This window comes from Manihot esculenta, chromosome 8 (genome assembly GCF_001659605.2).
Source record: "Manihot esculenta cultivar AM560-2 chromosome 8, M.esculenta_v8, whole genome shotgun sequence".
Classification (NCBI taxonomy): domain Eukaryota; kingdom Viridiplantae; phylum Streptophyta; class Magnoliopsida; order Malpighiales; family Euphorbiaceae; genus Manihot; species Manihot esculenta.
This window is the reverse complement of record NC_035168.2, coordinates 39,310,834-39,324,445: the sequence shown is the minus strand read 5'-3', so window position 1 is coordinate 39,324,445 and position 13,612 is coordinate 39,310,834. Positions and strand designations below refer to the sequence as shown.

General features: G+C 34.7%; 2 protein-coding genes across 3 annotated transcripts; both read left to right on the top strand.

Annotated features, from left to right (window-relative positions):
• Positions 1-51: 51 nt before the first annotated feature.
• On the top strand, positions 52-5,094 carry LOC110621226 (RNA polymerase sigma factor sigB). 2 transcript variants are annotated; one of them, XM_021765420.2, is made up of 7 exons: positions 52-396; positions 1,983-2,158; positions 2,684-3,292; positions 3,663-3,893; positions 4,039-4,179; positions 4,311-4,511; positions 4,608-5,094. In XM_021765420.2, exons 1-7 carry the CDS (start codon positions 300-302, stop codon positions 4,887-4,889), a joined length of 1,737 nt encoding a protein of 578 aa, XP_021621112.1. In that variant the 5' UTR covers positions 52-299; the 3' UTR covers positions 4,890-5,094. The 2 variants fall into 2 exon arrangements, with proteins under 2 accessions (XP_021621112.1, XP_021621111.1); XM_021765419.2 differs by having other exon boundaries at positions 1,980-2,158.
• Positions 5,095-7,048: 1,954 nt separating this feature from the next.
• LOC110621073 (chromo domain-containing protein LHP1) lies at positions 7,049-12,142 on the top strand. Its single transcript, XM_021765125.2, has 6 exons — positions 7,049-7,571; positions 7,925-7,950; positions 8,114-8,200; positions 9,236-10,012; positions 11,689-11,749; positions 11,858-12,142. The coding sequence occupies exons 1-6, from the start codon at positions 7,272-7,274 to the stop codon at positions 11,897-11,899; spliced, it is 1,293 nt and encodes a 430-aa protein (XP_021620817.1). The 5' UTR covers positions 7,049-7,271; the 3' UTR covers positions 11,900-12,142.
• Positions 12,143-13,612: the final 1,470 nt, after the last annotated feature.

Sequence of the window (13,612 nt, the reverse complement as noted above, 5' to 3'; positions counted from 1 at the left end):
AGAATATATATATATTTTTCTAGTATATTTGCTTAGGTAAATATAGAAGAGACTAGTTGTCCCCCTCTCGTCCGCAGGCAGGCAGGGCTCGCTCCCTTATCCGTTTATATTATCACAATACCAGCGATTAGCAGAGAACCTCTCTCTTTCTCCCTCTCTTTCTTTCTATGTGAAGTCCTCAAAGTTTTGAACTTTCGGCGTCTTCCATAATTGATATGGCCCTTTCATGGATTTTAGAGATTAAAGAGTCAATTGAATGAAAAACATACGAATACTATTAGTAGCTGAAGAAGTGGAGGATGTCTTGTCTGCTGCCACAGTTCAAGTGCCAACCAGACACTTTCTCTATCTATTTCAAAACTAACCATTTTCACAATCCCAACTTTAGCCAATCTCGTAAGTTACTCTCTTCCCCTTCCTCTCTACCTCTCTGAATTTCACATTATTGTATTTCTAATGTTTTTAGTTCAATCTGAGCTGAAATAGGCGTGTATTGGTTTTGTAATTTGTTTCCTGTTTTATGGGTTGATATTCAATCACAAATGCATTTGTTTGAACCTCAATTGAGCTGGGTGTTCTTCCTTTTTTTTTTTTTTTTTTTCCCTTTTTGACTTCCAATCTCAAATGTCAAATGCCTCTGTTTCAGCCAAAAGTAAAAATGTGTCTCTTTTGCTTTTGTATATCCACACAACGCCTTACTTTCAGAGAGAAATAGAATAGATTTGTCTTTATGTTTTTGGGTTGATACCAAATCACAAATGCTTTGCTTAATCAGAACTGAAGTGGTGTACTTTGGTTGGTGTTTTGGATGCCGTTCATTTCAGACTTCCTCATTTCAATCAGCTCTGCAATGGGTGACTAGTATTGTGAGAGTTATTCGAGTTGTGCGGATCTTTCACTGTTCGCAGCATGATTTAACTGATCTCTCTACGTGTATACGTGTGTGTGTAATTTTATTTAAATTGTGCCTGATGTAAGAGGGAGTTCTCTCATATTTGTGATTCTATTCTAAACATAATGAGGCGTTTTGTCTGTAAAATGTAGTAAGTAATCGTATGTAACTTGTTATGATTTAGAGTAGTTGATAGCAGTAGATTGAGAGAGTTACCACTTACCATTCATTGAGTTTACTGTAATTCACCAGACCCAAAATTCATTTTTTTTTAAACTACATCAAACTATCTTTCCAATTATTGGGGAGTTTATGGGAACTCCATTGTGGTATCAGTTGTAGCTTCATTCAACAGTTGTATGGTTAAAAATACAGCGGGCATATGCCTGAAAATGAGTTTGAGTAGACTGTCAAGGGTATGTGTGTTTTACTCTCCATAATCTAGTTTTACTGATCTAGTATTCTTCTAGTACACCATTTTTAAATTGGGGGTGGGCTAGCAGCCACTGGAGTAGCCAATAAGCAACTTTATCTACGCTTTTTTCATCAAACCACTAGATAGTGTTCACTTCTATTGCCAGCATAACAAATTTCAAATCAATTGCCTTGACTTCTTTTCTGTCAACATGTTCTCCTTCATAATGGTTTCTTCTTTCTTCATTAGGGAAACCTCTTGTTTTGGGTTGAAATTAATTGGTTCCTGCAATCGACCACTTCTTTTTGAAGGTTTACCTAATTTTGTAAGGTTATGAAGAATGGTAAAAATTGAACTAAATCCCAATAGTTTTCCTTTGGCGATAGAGTTGTCTATATCTTTTTAAGTTCTTAGAAAGAAATAACCTGGTTAATTCCCAAACTTGCTTTTTGCAAGTATTGTTTGAGTGTAGGTGGTATCAATAAATGATGCCACCTAGAGCTGCTTTTTATGTATGTAGTGATGTAAAATTTGGAAATATTTGCCATGAGGTTATAATTATTGTACGGAGTTCAGTTATCACTCAGGTCTCTGCTGGTTGTGTAGTTTAGGATGTAGAGCCGTACATCTTTTGAGAAATTATCTTTACTGTGATTGTTTTGTTCAAATCAGCAGCAAAGAGAGATCCAATCTGTTTCCGAGCACAATGTATTTTGTCCTCCACATCATCAACATCTACGGCAGTACTTGATTTAGAGAAGCTGAGATTACCTTCTTTTGAAGCTCATTCAGATTCAGTTGCTGCAAACAGTCCATGGACATATTTAGGGGCAATTGGTCCTCGAAAAGAGGTGAGACTTGTTCTCTATGGATATTAGCTTTAAGTACAGTCTTAACTTTGTAGCTCAATATGGGAACATTTGTTAGTCTTGTTCATCATTTACTATTCCATGATAAACCTACATTAGTCATCTCACATCTGTTATATAGGGTGATAATGATGTACAACAAGCTTCTAAACAATGGAGTAGCATCTTTTTTGTATACCATTTCATAAACTTTTCATCTTCATTAGGTAAAGGGATCTTTTATAGCCCATGATCATCCAATAGTAGTGATATGCTTATGTTCCCTCCTTCTTTGCTGTATACTGATAGCAGATTCTCAATCTGTGCTTATGTCTGTTTTGTTGTTTCTGAAGCTGTTGATGATCTCCCTTTTTCTGGTTTATCTTCCACAAAATCTCCTTGAAAAGTCTTGGAACTATATCTTAATTTCTATATGCTTGCTTACGACATTGCATTTCTGACTTAAAGTCATTAATTGATGTCTATGACAAGGTGGTTGTAATTTATTGTCTTTGTTTATATGTGTAGGAAACCTTTAGATCAAATCTAGCTACAGAAACACTTATTACAAGTGATGAGGCTGTAATTGCTGCAGCTGCTGCTGAAGCAGTTGCTCTTGCAAGAGCTGCTGTCAAGTTTGCAAAGGAAGCTGCCACTTTGGTTAAAAGTTCCCCTAGTGCAGAAACTGAAAGTAAACTTGCAACTCCACAATCCACAGCTGATGCCTTATCATCTAGATTGCCTCAGTTTACAGAAACAGAACGAGCTTGTATTCTAGGAGATTCGGTGACAGCTGAAACTGGACAAAGGGAAGAATATTCCATGCAATATCCCGTCAAAGAATCTGATGATTTAGAGCCAACTCATGAAGAGCTTGCACTTCTGCAGAAACAACTTTCAGATGGTATAACTGTGAGATCATGGCGCCAAGCAGAAAGAAAAGCCAGACGAGCCAGAGCAGCTGAAAAGTCTGCAGCAACTGTCATGCCTGTGAAGTCTGGTTCTACCAGCAAGAAAAAACGTGCTTCTTTGCAAGAGGTGGACTACTCTGATCCATTGCGTTACTTGAGAGGAACGACAAGCACTTCCAGGCTTCTAACTGCTAATGAAGAATTGGAGTTGTCTGAAGGGATACAGGTTGATTACTAATCTTGTGATATGCATCATAATCCTATCCTTACAATTGATTTGCTTGCAGTGGTTTAAAGATAACCTATCTAAAAATGCAAGAATTTTCATTGAGGGGAGATCACAAATATTAGATGCACAACAGGGAGAATATTTATTTACTTAAATGCTTCTTTAGACAGTCAATTTGTGTAAGTTGATATTGTTGTGTGCTTAAACAACAAATGGCTAGAAATATGTCAGGCCATTTCCTCCTTTTCTTGGAAAGCTTCACAATTTTCCTTGTTATTTGGAAGTTTCATATCTGTTTCTTTATTTTTTAAATTTCAATTGGGTCTTTCAGATTTCTAATATCTTCTCATTTCATAATGTAATTCAGGACCTACTGAAACTTGAAGGGCTCCATGAGGAGCTTGCAAAGCGGTGTGGAGGTGAGCCCACTTTTGCCCAGTGGGCTGCTGCTGCTGGTGTACATCAGAGAACTTTACGGGAGCGCTTAAACCATGGTACATTTTGCAAAGACAAAATGATAAAATCCAACATACGGCTTGTTATTTCAATTGCGAAAAATTATCAGGGAGCTGGGATGAATCTCCAAGATCTTGTTCAGGTATGTACCGCCTTGTTTGCAGCCAAGCAAGTTGATGCAGATTTTCAAAAATGAATTTATGAGAGAAGGCAGATAAAGAATAGAAAAAAGCTTTTATCTGTTGCCTTTAATGCTTGTGGCTTCTGAAATTTGATTTGACTCACAGGAAGGATGTCGAGGTCTTGTGAAAGGTGCAGAGAAGTTTGATGCTTCAAAAGGTTTTAAATTCTCAACCTATGCCCATTGGTGGATTAAACAGGCAGTCCGCAAGTCTCTCTCCGATCAATCTAGGACAATACGCTTACCGGTACATTCTTTAATATCCTGTTGTTTGTCCTCTAAGAACTAAATTGTCTTCTGAAGTTATATGTTTTTTGCCAGTAACAGCGAGGTGCATAATGTCTGAACATTTTTGTTTGCAATGTTCCGGATTTACAGTTTCACATGGTGGAAGCAACTTACAGAGTGAAGGAGGCTAGAAGGCAATTGTACAGCGAAAATGGAAGGCATCCTGATGATGAAGAAGTTGCAGAGGCAGCTGGGCTTTCAATGAAAAGGCTTAGTGCTGTACTACTCACTCCGAAAGCTCCAAGGTCTCTTGACCAGAAGATGGGGCTTAACATGGATCTTAAACCTTCAGTTAGTCATGTTCCCTTTCACCATGCATTTCTGGTGTCAGAACCTTAATTGAATCTTTGAATATAATGCTTAACAAAATGTTCATCTTATTTCCAGGAAGTGATTGCTGATCCTGATGCAGAAACAGCAGAAGACTTGATAATGAAGCAATTTATGAAGCGGGACTTGGAGAAGGTGCTGGACAGTCTAAGTCCAAGGGAGAATCAAGTCATTAGGTGGAGATTTGGATTGGATGATGGGAGGATGAAGACACTGCAAGAGATTGGGGAGATGATGGGCGTGAGCAGGGAGAGAATTCGGCAAATTGAGTCGAGTGCATTTCGAAAACTAACGAATAAGAAGAGGATCAAACAATTAAAGCAGTACTTAGTTTCATGAGCTACATTATCTAGGAAATATATTGCTGAAGCTGCAGCTAGATTTGCCTGATGCTCTTATAGTTTATCTGTATTTATTTCTGCATTTTTCCCTTTCTCCAGCAGTTGAAATGTCTACTTCTGTATTATTCTTCAGAATTTTTAGAGTAAGAACAGTTGTGCATAGGATCAAAATTTTTTTAATTAAAGAATTTTTTTTCCCAGTACTTGGCTTTGGTATATAAGCAATTGAAGTTAGTATTGTCATAGATTAATCTCAGTTAGCTTCTGATAGTAGTCATCCTTCAAAATCCCTGCACTTCCATTTTTTGAATCGTACACATTAAATATAATTTGCTGAATATAATTGCTATACTATTAAATTAAAATTCATCATTTTAGAAAAAAAAAAAAAAGAAAGGAAAAAAAAAAGGGGAATTTTTTGAAGTAGGACTTTGTTAAACTTACTAAAATTGAGAAAAATAATTTTATTAGTTATAAGAATAATTTGGCGATAGAGATAAAATCATGTAAAATTGTATAATAATTCATTTATGTTATTTTAATTGTAAAGAATTATTTTAAAGAAAACATATAATTTTATCTTTATAAGATATAATGACTGCCGAATTTTTAACACACGAATTGGACAGACCAATTTAATATCGTGCCATTCAATTCATAACTACAGTGCATCGGATTGATTCTATATTTAAATTTATCGGAGAAGAGTTAAAATATAAGAAAAAAGTAATTTATTAAGTGATAATTATATCTTTATATGTTAAAAAGGAGAATTAGAAGTAGGGGTTATTTAAATATTTTAATATGATTAATGATATTTTTTTATTACCAATTTAGAATAAGATATTTTGGATTAAATATAAAAAATTGAGAAATATAATTTCCCATATTTTCAGTCTATTTCTCTTTTTTTTTCTTCTCTATTTAATATCCAAATAAGATAATTTTGAGAAATTAATTTTTTTCTTTTTTCTCTATTTCCCTCCGCCAAACTGATAACATACAAATGTTACCCTATCTAGGATCCCCACGTGTATGATACTATAATATCATGGTAGCGACCAAACTGGAGCTTTATACGGAAATAGGTCAGGACACTTTCAGAAGTTTGGTTATGAAAATAAAGTCATAAGGGAGATTAGAGGACCAATGTATCCATATTCTTATATCTGAATAGATCGTATAACCACCATTTTCTTTAAAAGATATTTGTGATTTTATTATTCCATTAAATAAGTAACTAAATTTTCAAGTCTGATCGAGAATGGACACTTGTTATTAATAAATAAACAACCATATTCATAGATCTATAATTAAAAATTTAATATTAATTATTTTAAGATTTACGATTATTAATAATCAAATTAAAGAATAATATATCGATAAATTTTTATGAATTAATTGTTTAAACAATTATAAAAGTATCTAATTTAATTAGATCCGTCGCCAATCTTCGCTCTTTATTCAATTTAAAATTTTAATTATAGATTAATTTAAAATTTTAATCATACTTATAATTTATGCATTTTTTACTTAAAAAACTGTAGATAACGTTATCCTTTAACCATCACAAACTTTTTATATGAATCAAGTACAATAACACCTAAACCCATAAAACTCATATTCGAATCAACAAATGCATTTGTATTAATTTTTATTTATCCTGCGAGTGTTCGTTGCCGTGAATGTATGTAGTTTGAACTTAATATAATAGCAAGTAGCTAAAAAAGAAATAGTAACGATAAGTATATTTCGATCGATCATATTAAATATAGAGTTAAATATTAAATAAATTAATCGCATTAAAATTAATCAATTAAAAATTACTTTCAAGTACAACTTCCTGTCCTAAAGAAATATTTACCAATTGTAGCTTATATAGATAATAATATGAGAATTTTTGCTCACTAAAAAACACAAACTGCACTTTATTTTCTTGGATTTCATAACTCACTCTACAATTCACTTAAACCTGTCAAACAATTGAGATCCAAAGCCATTGCTCCATTAACTTAGCTCGTCCCAACATGCCTTGTGAAACCATATTCTCAGACCGCCACCACGTGTCTTGATCCTGGATCCACAAGTTATCACAGGTAAAGCATTAGAGAAAAGTTTTTGTTTTTAAACTTGTATATATATATATATATATATATATAAAGGACTGGAGTCTTTTCTGGTCTGGACTCTCACTCTGGATTTGGGGTGTCCTGGGAATCCGAAAACAAACACGGGACTGAACCACTCCACTGCCGCGCTCTTACAAAAGGTGTAGATCCAAAACCCTTAGGTGCCTTTCCCCAACCACCACGCCTCGACACTCCCCGACCAATCCAATTGCTTCTTTTTTTTTTTCTCCTCTTCCACACTATAAATACAAATGAAGGGGAAGAGGAAGGCAGCCGCAAGCCCCAATATGGCCTTGACAGATGTTCTGGAGGATGCCCATAACATGGTAGAGGTTCTTGTTCAAAGTGGGAATGCTGCTGAGGACAAGGAACGAGATGGGCTTTCTGATAATTTTGAGAATCGGGAAGGTGAAGGAGAGGGAGAAGAAGAGGAAGATGAAGGGGATGATGATGACAATGAAGACGAGGAAGAGAAAGGAGAAGAGGAACGGCCTAAGCTCGACGAGGGTTTCTTCGAAATCGAGGCTATTCGACGGAAACGTGTCCGCAAGGTCTCTCTCTTTTTCCCATTAACGCATACTCTTGTATGTTTATGCTTTAATGATGTGCCCTTTTTCTTTACGTAGCCATGTTTTTCACTCGTGTCTTACAATATGGTATTTCATTTGTCTTTGCCTCTTGTATTGCTAAGGTATTTTTTTTTTTGGAATGGAAAATCTAATCAGGGAACACAATAAAAGAAAGGTTTTATGTTTATTTTCAAGCTTGTTTTATTGCAAGTAAATGGGTGGATGGGATGGTGTAATTTTGTTTTGTGATTATCATTTGTTTTTTGCTGAATTGAATTTTCTCTACTATTGTTTAATGATGATGCAAATGGCTGCCCAAATGCTACACAAAATAGGGTCAGCTTCAGTATCTCATAAAATGGTAAGTGCCTCTCTTATCCATCAATTTTCGCTTTTCTCTTTTGGTATTGTTCTTGCCTAATCTGGTAGGGTGTTAGAAGTAATATCAGGGTATATTAATGATTAATCCAGAATATTGATCCTTCATAACTTCTTGACTATTATATTTGTTATTTGTTTTAAAGGCGGGGCTGGCCGGAAACGGCCAACACCTGGGAACCCTTAGAGAATCTGCAGTCATGTTCTGATGTCATTGATGCATTTGAGGATAGGTAAATTCCCTTTATTTAACTATTTTTCTTTAACCTTTTCTGATTCTAGAGAATGCTGATAAGAAAATTGTAACTAATTAGTTATTTGATACAAGAGATACAGTTGGCATACTGAGATTTGAATCAAGAATCAAAATCCTTATTTTGGGAGTCAAGAATTGAGAACCAAATCCAATAGCAAGATTTGATAAAATTATCAAAATTAAATAGAAATAATGTATGATCTAAAAATAAGTTAAGGAATATCAGAATAATGTATGTTGATAAATATAGAATTATAACTTGGCTAATGAGAAGGATGCTTCATAATAGATAAATATATTCCAGTTTTATGTTATAAATTATAAACTCTTGAATTGTAGACAATTATTATTGTAGTGCATGCATTGAAACTCCCATTTAAATTTAATCAAATAATTACATAATAAAAAATAGTGGTTAAGTTAAAAGGTCGAAACATATTAATATAAGTGTCACAGTTTGACAACTGTAATTAGAGAAGTAAATTAACAAGAATAGGAAAAAAGAATGAGAAAAAGAATGAGAGGGACAAGGAAAAAGAAAAGATAGTGGGGAAAAAAGACTAAGGAAAGGTTTTATGTGAATTTTCTACAGTGAAAATGAAGTGATATCTTGAATTTTGAAGCTGTAAATCTTACTACTCTCTAAAAGAATAGACTGAATCAATAGATTCACATTGAATCATAATATTCAGTAATGAATCATAAGGTTCGGTCACGATTCAGGTACATTTAAGATTCAATATATACATTTGAATTGGTAGTAGGGAAAATCGAATTTTGAATTGTAAAATTACGACACCAGTGCATCGAAAGAGTTATCTGAGTTATAATAATTATTTGGATTAGCAAGCTGGAGATTTTTTTTCCTGCAAATAATCGACGAGAAATGAAATATGGAATCTGTAGCCTCATAGTGTTGCATATTTACTCACAATTGCCTTCCCTTCGCCTTTTTTTTTTTTTAATTTTTTGTTTTGCTTTCCCCACCCCCCTTTTCACCCTGGAATTCAAGCTTGCGGTCTGGTAAATCTTCACGAAAGAGGAAACGCAAGTATGGAGGCCCTCATAATCAGCTGAAGAAGAAGCTTTCCCATTCCTCTGTTGGCTATAGCATGACTGGTATTGAAGTAAATGTTGTGGATAAACCTTTATTCTCTGCTTCTCTAAAAAACCTGAGCCTTGCCAATCGAGCTGCGGGTTCAGGTCATGAAGGTGAGAAAAATGAAGATATTAGCAATGCCAAACTCAAAACAGTGAAGAAAGCTGATGAGAATGGGTACACCAATGTTTCAAGGCAAACTTTTGACAAGAAAGAGGATAATGAATATGATCCAAAGCTTAGTGAGCTGAGAGGAACACACACTACGAATGATGTGAATGCAGACATGCTTGCAATACATTTCCATGATGATAATGCTTCAAGAGGTGATGTCCCCACAAATGTGCTTCCCAGAGTTGACTATGTGGATTCTAATCAGAACAGTCGGCGCACAGGTGCTAAGAGAAGGAAATCTGGTTCTGTGAAGAGGTTTAAAAAGGACTTGGACATGTGTGAATCGCTTTGCTTCCAAAGTTCGCCATTTTTCTTACAACCTTCACCATTGAATATCTCTGTTGGGGCAACTGCACAGCTAGGAATTGAAAATGGGACATTAGCAGGTACTAATTCAAGTTACAAGCCAGTTGATGAAAATTCTATAACTATTTCCAAGATCCTCAAGCCAATAGGCTTCTCAGCTTCTGTGATGGACAACGTTCAAGATGTGCTAGTAAACTTTGTGGCCTTGAGGTTTGTCATCTTAATTCCAAAATTTCAATGTCTTGTATTATTGGGAATAATTTATGGTTTGTTGATGGATCTTCCCAAATCCACAGTAGAAGAAGTTTTGTCCGCCAGAACACCTTTTCCGTTCGAGATGTTTACACTTCCGTGTCAGTCCATATGATATGGCACCATGCTGGGGTCTAAAACTATGTGTTTCTTGATAGCATTAGCTGTTTGGGTAATAGACCTTTTAGAAATTTCAGAGCTTACTATTGTTTAATTAATTGTAGGATAACTTCTTGGATGTAATACCATTTCATGTCAAAGTAGCAGATTCGACAAAGTAGATTTCTAGATCTATGAATGCTCAGCAGGTTAGCAGATTAGTTTTAGTTTAGGGAAGGATAGAATAGAAGTTAGTATTAGATAAGTATGTCTTGGCTGTGATTTTAGGTGTTCTATAGGCTGATTCATGTTTTAGGGATGCTGCTTGCGATTAATGTGTGGTAAGGTTCAAGGGTCAAATTGGATCTTGAGGACTGGTCGAATTGGTGTATGGAGATAAATAAATAGCTGGAGATTAGCTCTTAATCGCTTAATGTGGTACATATTGATGAAGTCAGCTGTCTTGGTGTTCTTTTGATCTCTCTACGAACTGGGTTGGCTCTCTCCCTCTCTATATTTAGTTTAATTACTTATTTCCTTTTGTTTTCTAAGGGCTGAAGTAGAGGGAAGTATTTAATTGTTGGAGAATCAACAGTGAGACGAGACATGAGATAGGGTCATAGGAATGAAAAATCATGGGGCTTTTGTACTCCAAAACTTCTACTTAATTACAATTCTTTTTTTTTTGTTGAAGTACTCTAAAATTCATTGTACAACATGAAATGCTTTGCATGGTAATTGAGTATTTTGGAAGTTGGGAGTGCATTTAGGAGTATTATTGCATAAAATGGGCTATTCACTTATTTGAGGTTGTTTGGTTGTAATAATGAGATTATATTTGATATTTCTTGGTTTTTTGTAATTTTTCTTTTAAAAATATATGTTTGGAATTGGCGAGGTAATTTGTGCCCGAGGATATCCTGTCCTTTTCAGCTTTCACCTTCTGTCTGCAAAGAAGTTAATGATCAATGGTTTTCTCACTTTTCAAAAAATCAATTGAAGATTATTATACATTTTTTCTCTTAAAATTATCAGAGTGACAGCCAGCGAATAAAGTTTCTTGCCAATATTCAAAATGCTGTTCCATCACGGCATCACCTCATAGAAGATTTGACTGCCTATTCCAGCTTACTTGCTGATATGCTCACTCTCATTCACTTGATCATGACTCCATAAAAACTACAGACCACTACCAGAAGTCTAAAACCAAACAAAAGCCACATAGTCTGATATGAGAAAAAGATTGAACAAGTTCATGATATAGAATGAACGAGGTAGTTCACTTCAATCTGTAAATCATATACCTGTTTTGTTCAACTCAAACTCTTGAATCCTAATTCATCGCATTTATAGACAGGTATATCATTTCCCTACCCCCAAAAACCTGTATGCATTTGTTTATTGCAATAAGAGGGAGATGGAAGTGGGACCATTGAGCTCTGTTATTATGCAAGGAAAATGTTTTGAGCTGTAATTTTGGGTTTTATGTTTTTTGTTTCATCTGGCTAAATATTTTTATGTGGTTTACGTGGCAGGTCTGATGGGAAAGAAGTCATAGTAGATAACAGGTTTCTCAAGGATAATAATCCACTTTTGGTATTGATAAATCCATTCCCTATTTATAGATCTTCAAACTTTGAATTAATATTGCAAGCACTCATTTTTTACTATTATCGTTATATTTGCTCTCTTCTTTTTGGACAGTTGATTGACTTCTATGAGCAACATCTCAAGTACAGTACATGATTCAGTGGGGAAATAGAAGGGAAGTTATCGTATGCGATCCACATGATCCCATCTTTTTGTCTATGTACAGTTGTAATTTTATAGTTGCAGGAGATAGTACAGGCCCTTTTGTATGATTAGATATTTTGTAGTTCATCTGCCTACAGTTTGTGTTTCAAAATATTTAACTTGTAGATTACTAGAACTCGTCTATAACTGTATTTGGTCTGTCATTTGCCAATGAATATCATCTTTGTTTCTTAATTCCCTCTCCTGGACAGTATCCGAAATTTTGAGGTTCAAAGTGCTTGTGTAAGCATCTTTGTTCCATGAAACTGAATGATTTTTTTGATGGAGCGGATATTTTCTATAATGACAGTAGTCGTGGATTATTTCTAGATATGAACATTGGATAATGACCTAAAATTTATTATTCTATTTTGCTGTTTATATTATCATTGGATACCCTTCTCTTGCTGAAGATAATGAAAACAAATAGATGTCATTTTCATTGCTACTTAATTTGTTGAAATCTAAACTTATACTATGTCTCATGTCCTTGTAGTATACCCTTGTTTCTTTTGCCTTTGGAATTTGTTAGTTGAGGTAGGCCTTGAATCTAATCCTTGATTATATAAAATAAATTTATTAAAAATTTTCATAAACAAGTTGCCTTTATAGGTTAACTAGTCGCACAAAACCAAAGAAAAGAATCAGATAGTCATCTCTAATTGCAGCACCCAACCACACTTTTTATTCTCTTTTATCCTGAGAAAGGGTCACTGAAGGTAGAGATTGCAGAGCAGGAAATGGGGAATAGAGGGCCATCCCCAGTAGTACCTTCTCTAATGGTGGGTATCCTAGGGCTGATAGTCTTTGGTCCTATGCTAATGGAATATGTGGTGCCTCTATTTGAAGCAGGTGAAGATGAAGGTGCATCTTTCTCCTTTATTATGGTGCTTCCTCTTCTATTGTTAGTGATTTTACACTTGATTTCTACGTTGTGTCCTAGACTTGGCATGTGTTGTTCAACAAGGCAGCGAAGCAGTAGCTATGGCCATGATTCTGAAGGATATGGCCTCGGAACATTACTTCTACTTGTGCTCTTCTTTGTTCTGTATAGCATTTGGTAAGAAGATTACTTCCTGAATCTCTCTCTTGTTTGTTGAATGCAATCTTATCTGATGTATATACCCACCCAAAGCTATTTAAGGATGGCACTGGTAAATTTTGTGGTTTGCAATTTGTTGTTGCTTTTTTAAGCAAGATGTTAAAAGCATCAAGACTCGAATTTAAGTCTATTAAATGAAGAATATAGTCAATTAGAATATGTTAACAGAGTCAATTTTTCTCAAAGCGGATCAAACTATGAATATGTCATCAAATTCTATAATGTTACATATGATCTAATTAGATAAACATTTTTTTCTTTGAAATTAGAGAAACATATTCATATATCATAATAAAACCTCTCTATGATGTTGATATGCCATATGCTATAGAAAGGTTTATTATGACATTGCGAAAAAAAAAAAAGAAACTTGAGTATTATTATCGCACTTTTTCTAGAGTATTTTCAATTTCTTTCAAAATCTCAAAAATAGAAAAATAGGATAAAAGAAAATAGCAGATACCAAAAACTGAAGCTTCTGCATGTGTAGGTCTTCTAACGATACTTGATTGATGAGTGTGGTTGTTGCTGAGCCTGAGATCAGTCTTGAAATTGCCAGCTCG

Bases quoted from the DNA above. Each gene is read 5' to 3' on its own strand.
- LOC110621226 (XM_021765419.2), top strand. From the start codon at position 300: ATGTCTTGTCTGCTGCCACAGTTCAAGTGCCAACCAGACACTTTCTCT. The intron at 3,293-3,662 runs GTTGATTACTAA...AATGTAATTCAG, and splicing joins AGTTGTCTGAAGGGATACAG to GACCTACTGAAACTTGAAGG. The intron at 4,512-4,607 runs GTTAGTCATGTT...TCTTATTTCCAG, and splicing joins ACATGGATCTTAAACCTTCA to GAAGTGATTGCTGATCCTGA.
- LOC110621073 (XM_021765125.2), top strand. From the start codon at position 7,272: ATGAAGGGGAAGAGGAAGGCAGCCGCAAGCCCCAATATGGCCTTGACA. The intron at 7,572-7,924 runs GTCTCTCTCTTT...TACACAAAATAG, and splicing joins GACGGAAACGTGTCCGCAAG to GGTCAGCTTCAGTATCTCAT. The intron at 10,013-11,688 runs GTTTGTCATCTT...TTTACGTGGCAG, and splicing joins GTAAACTTTGTGGCCTTGAG to GTCTGATGGGAAAGAAGTCA.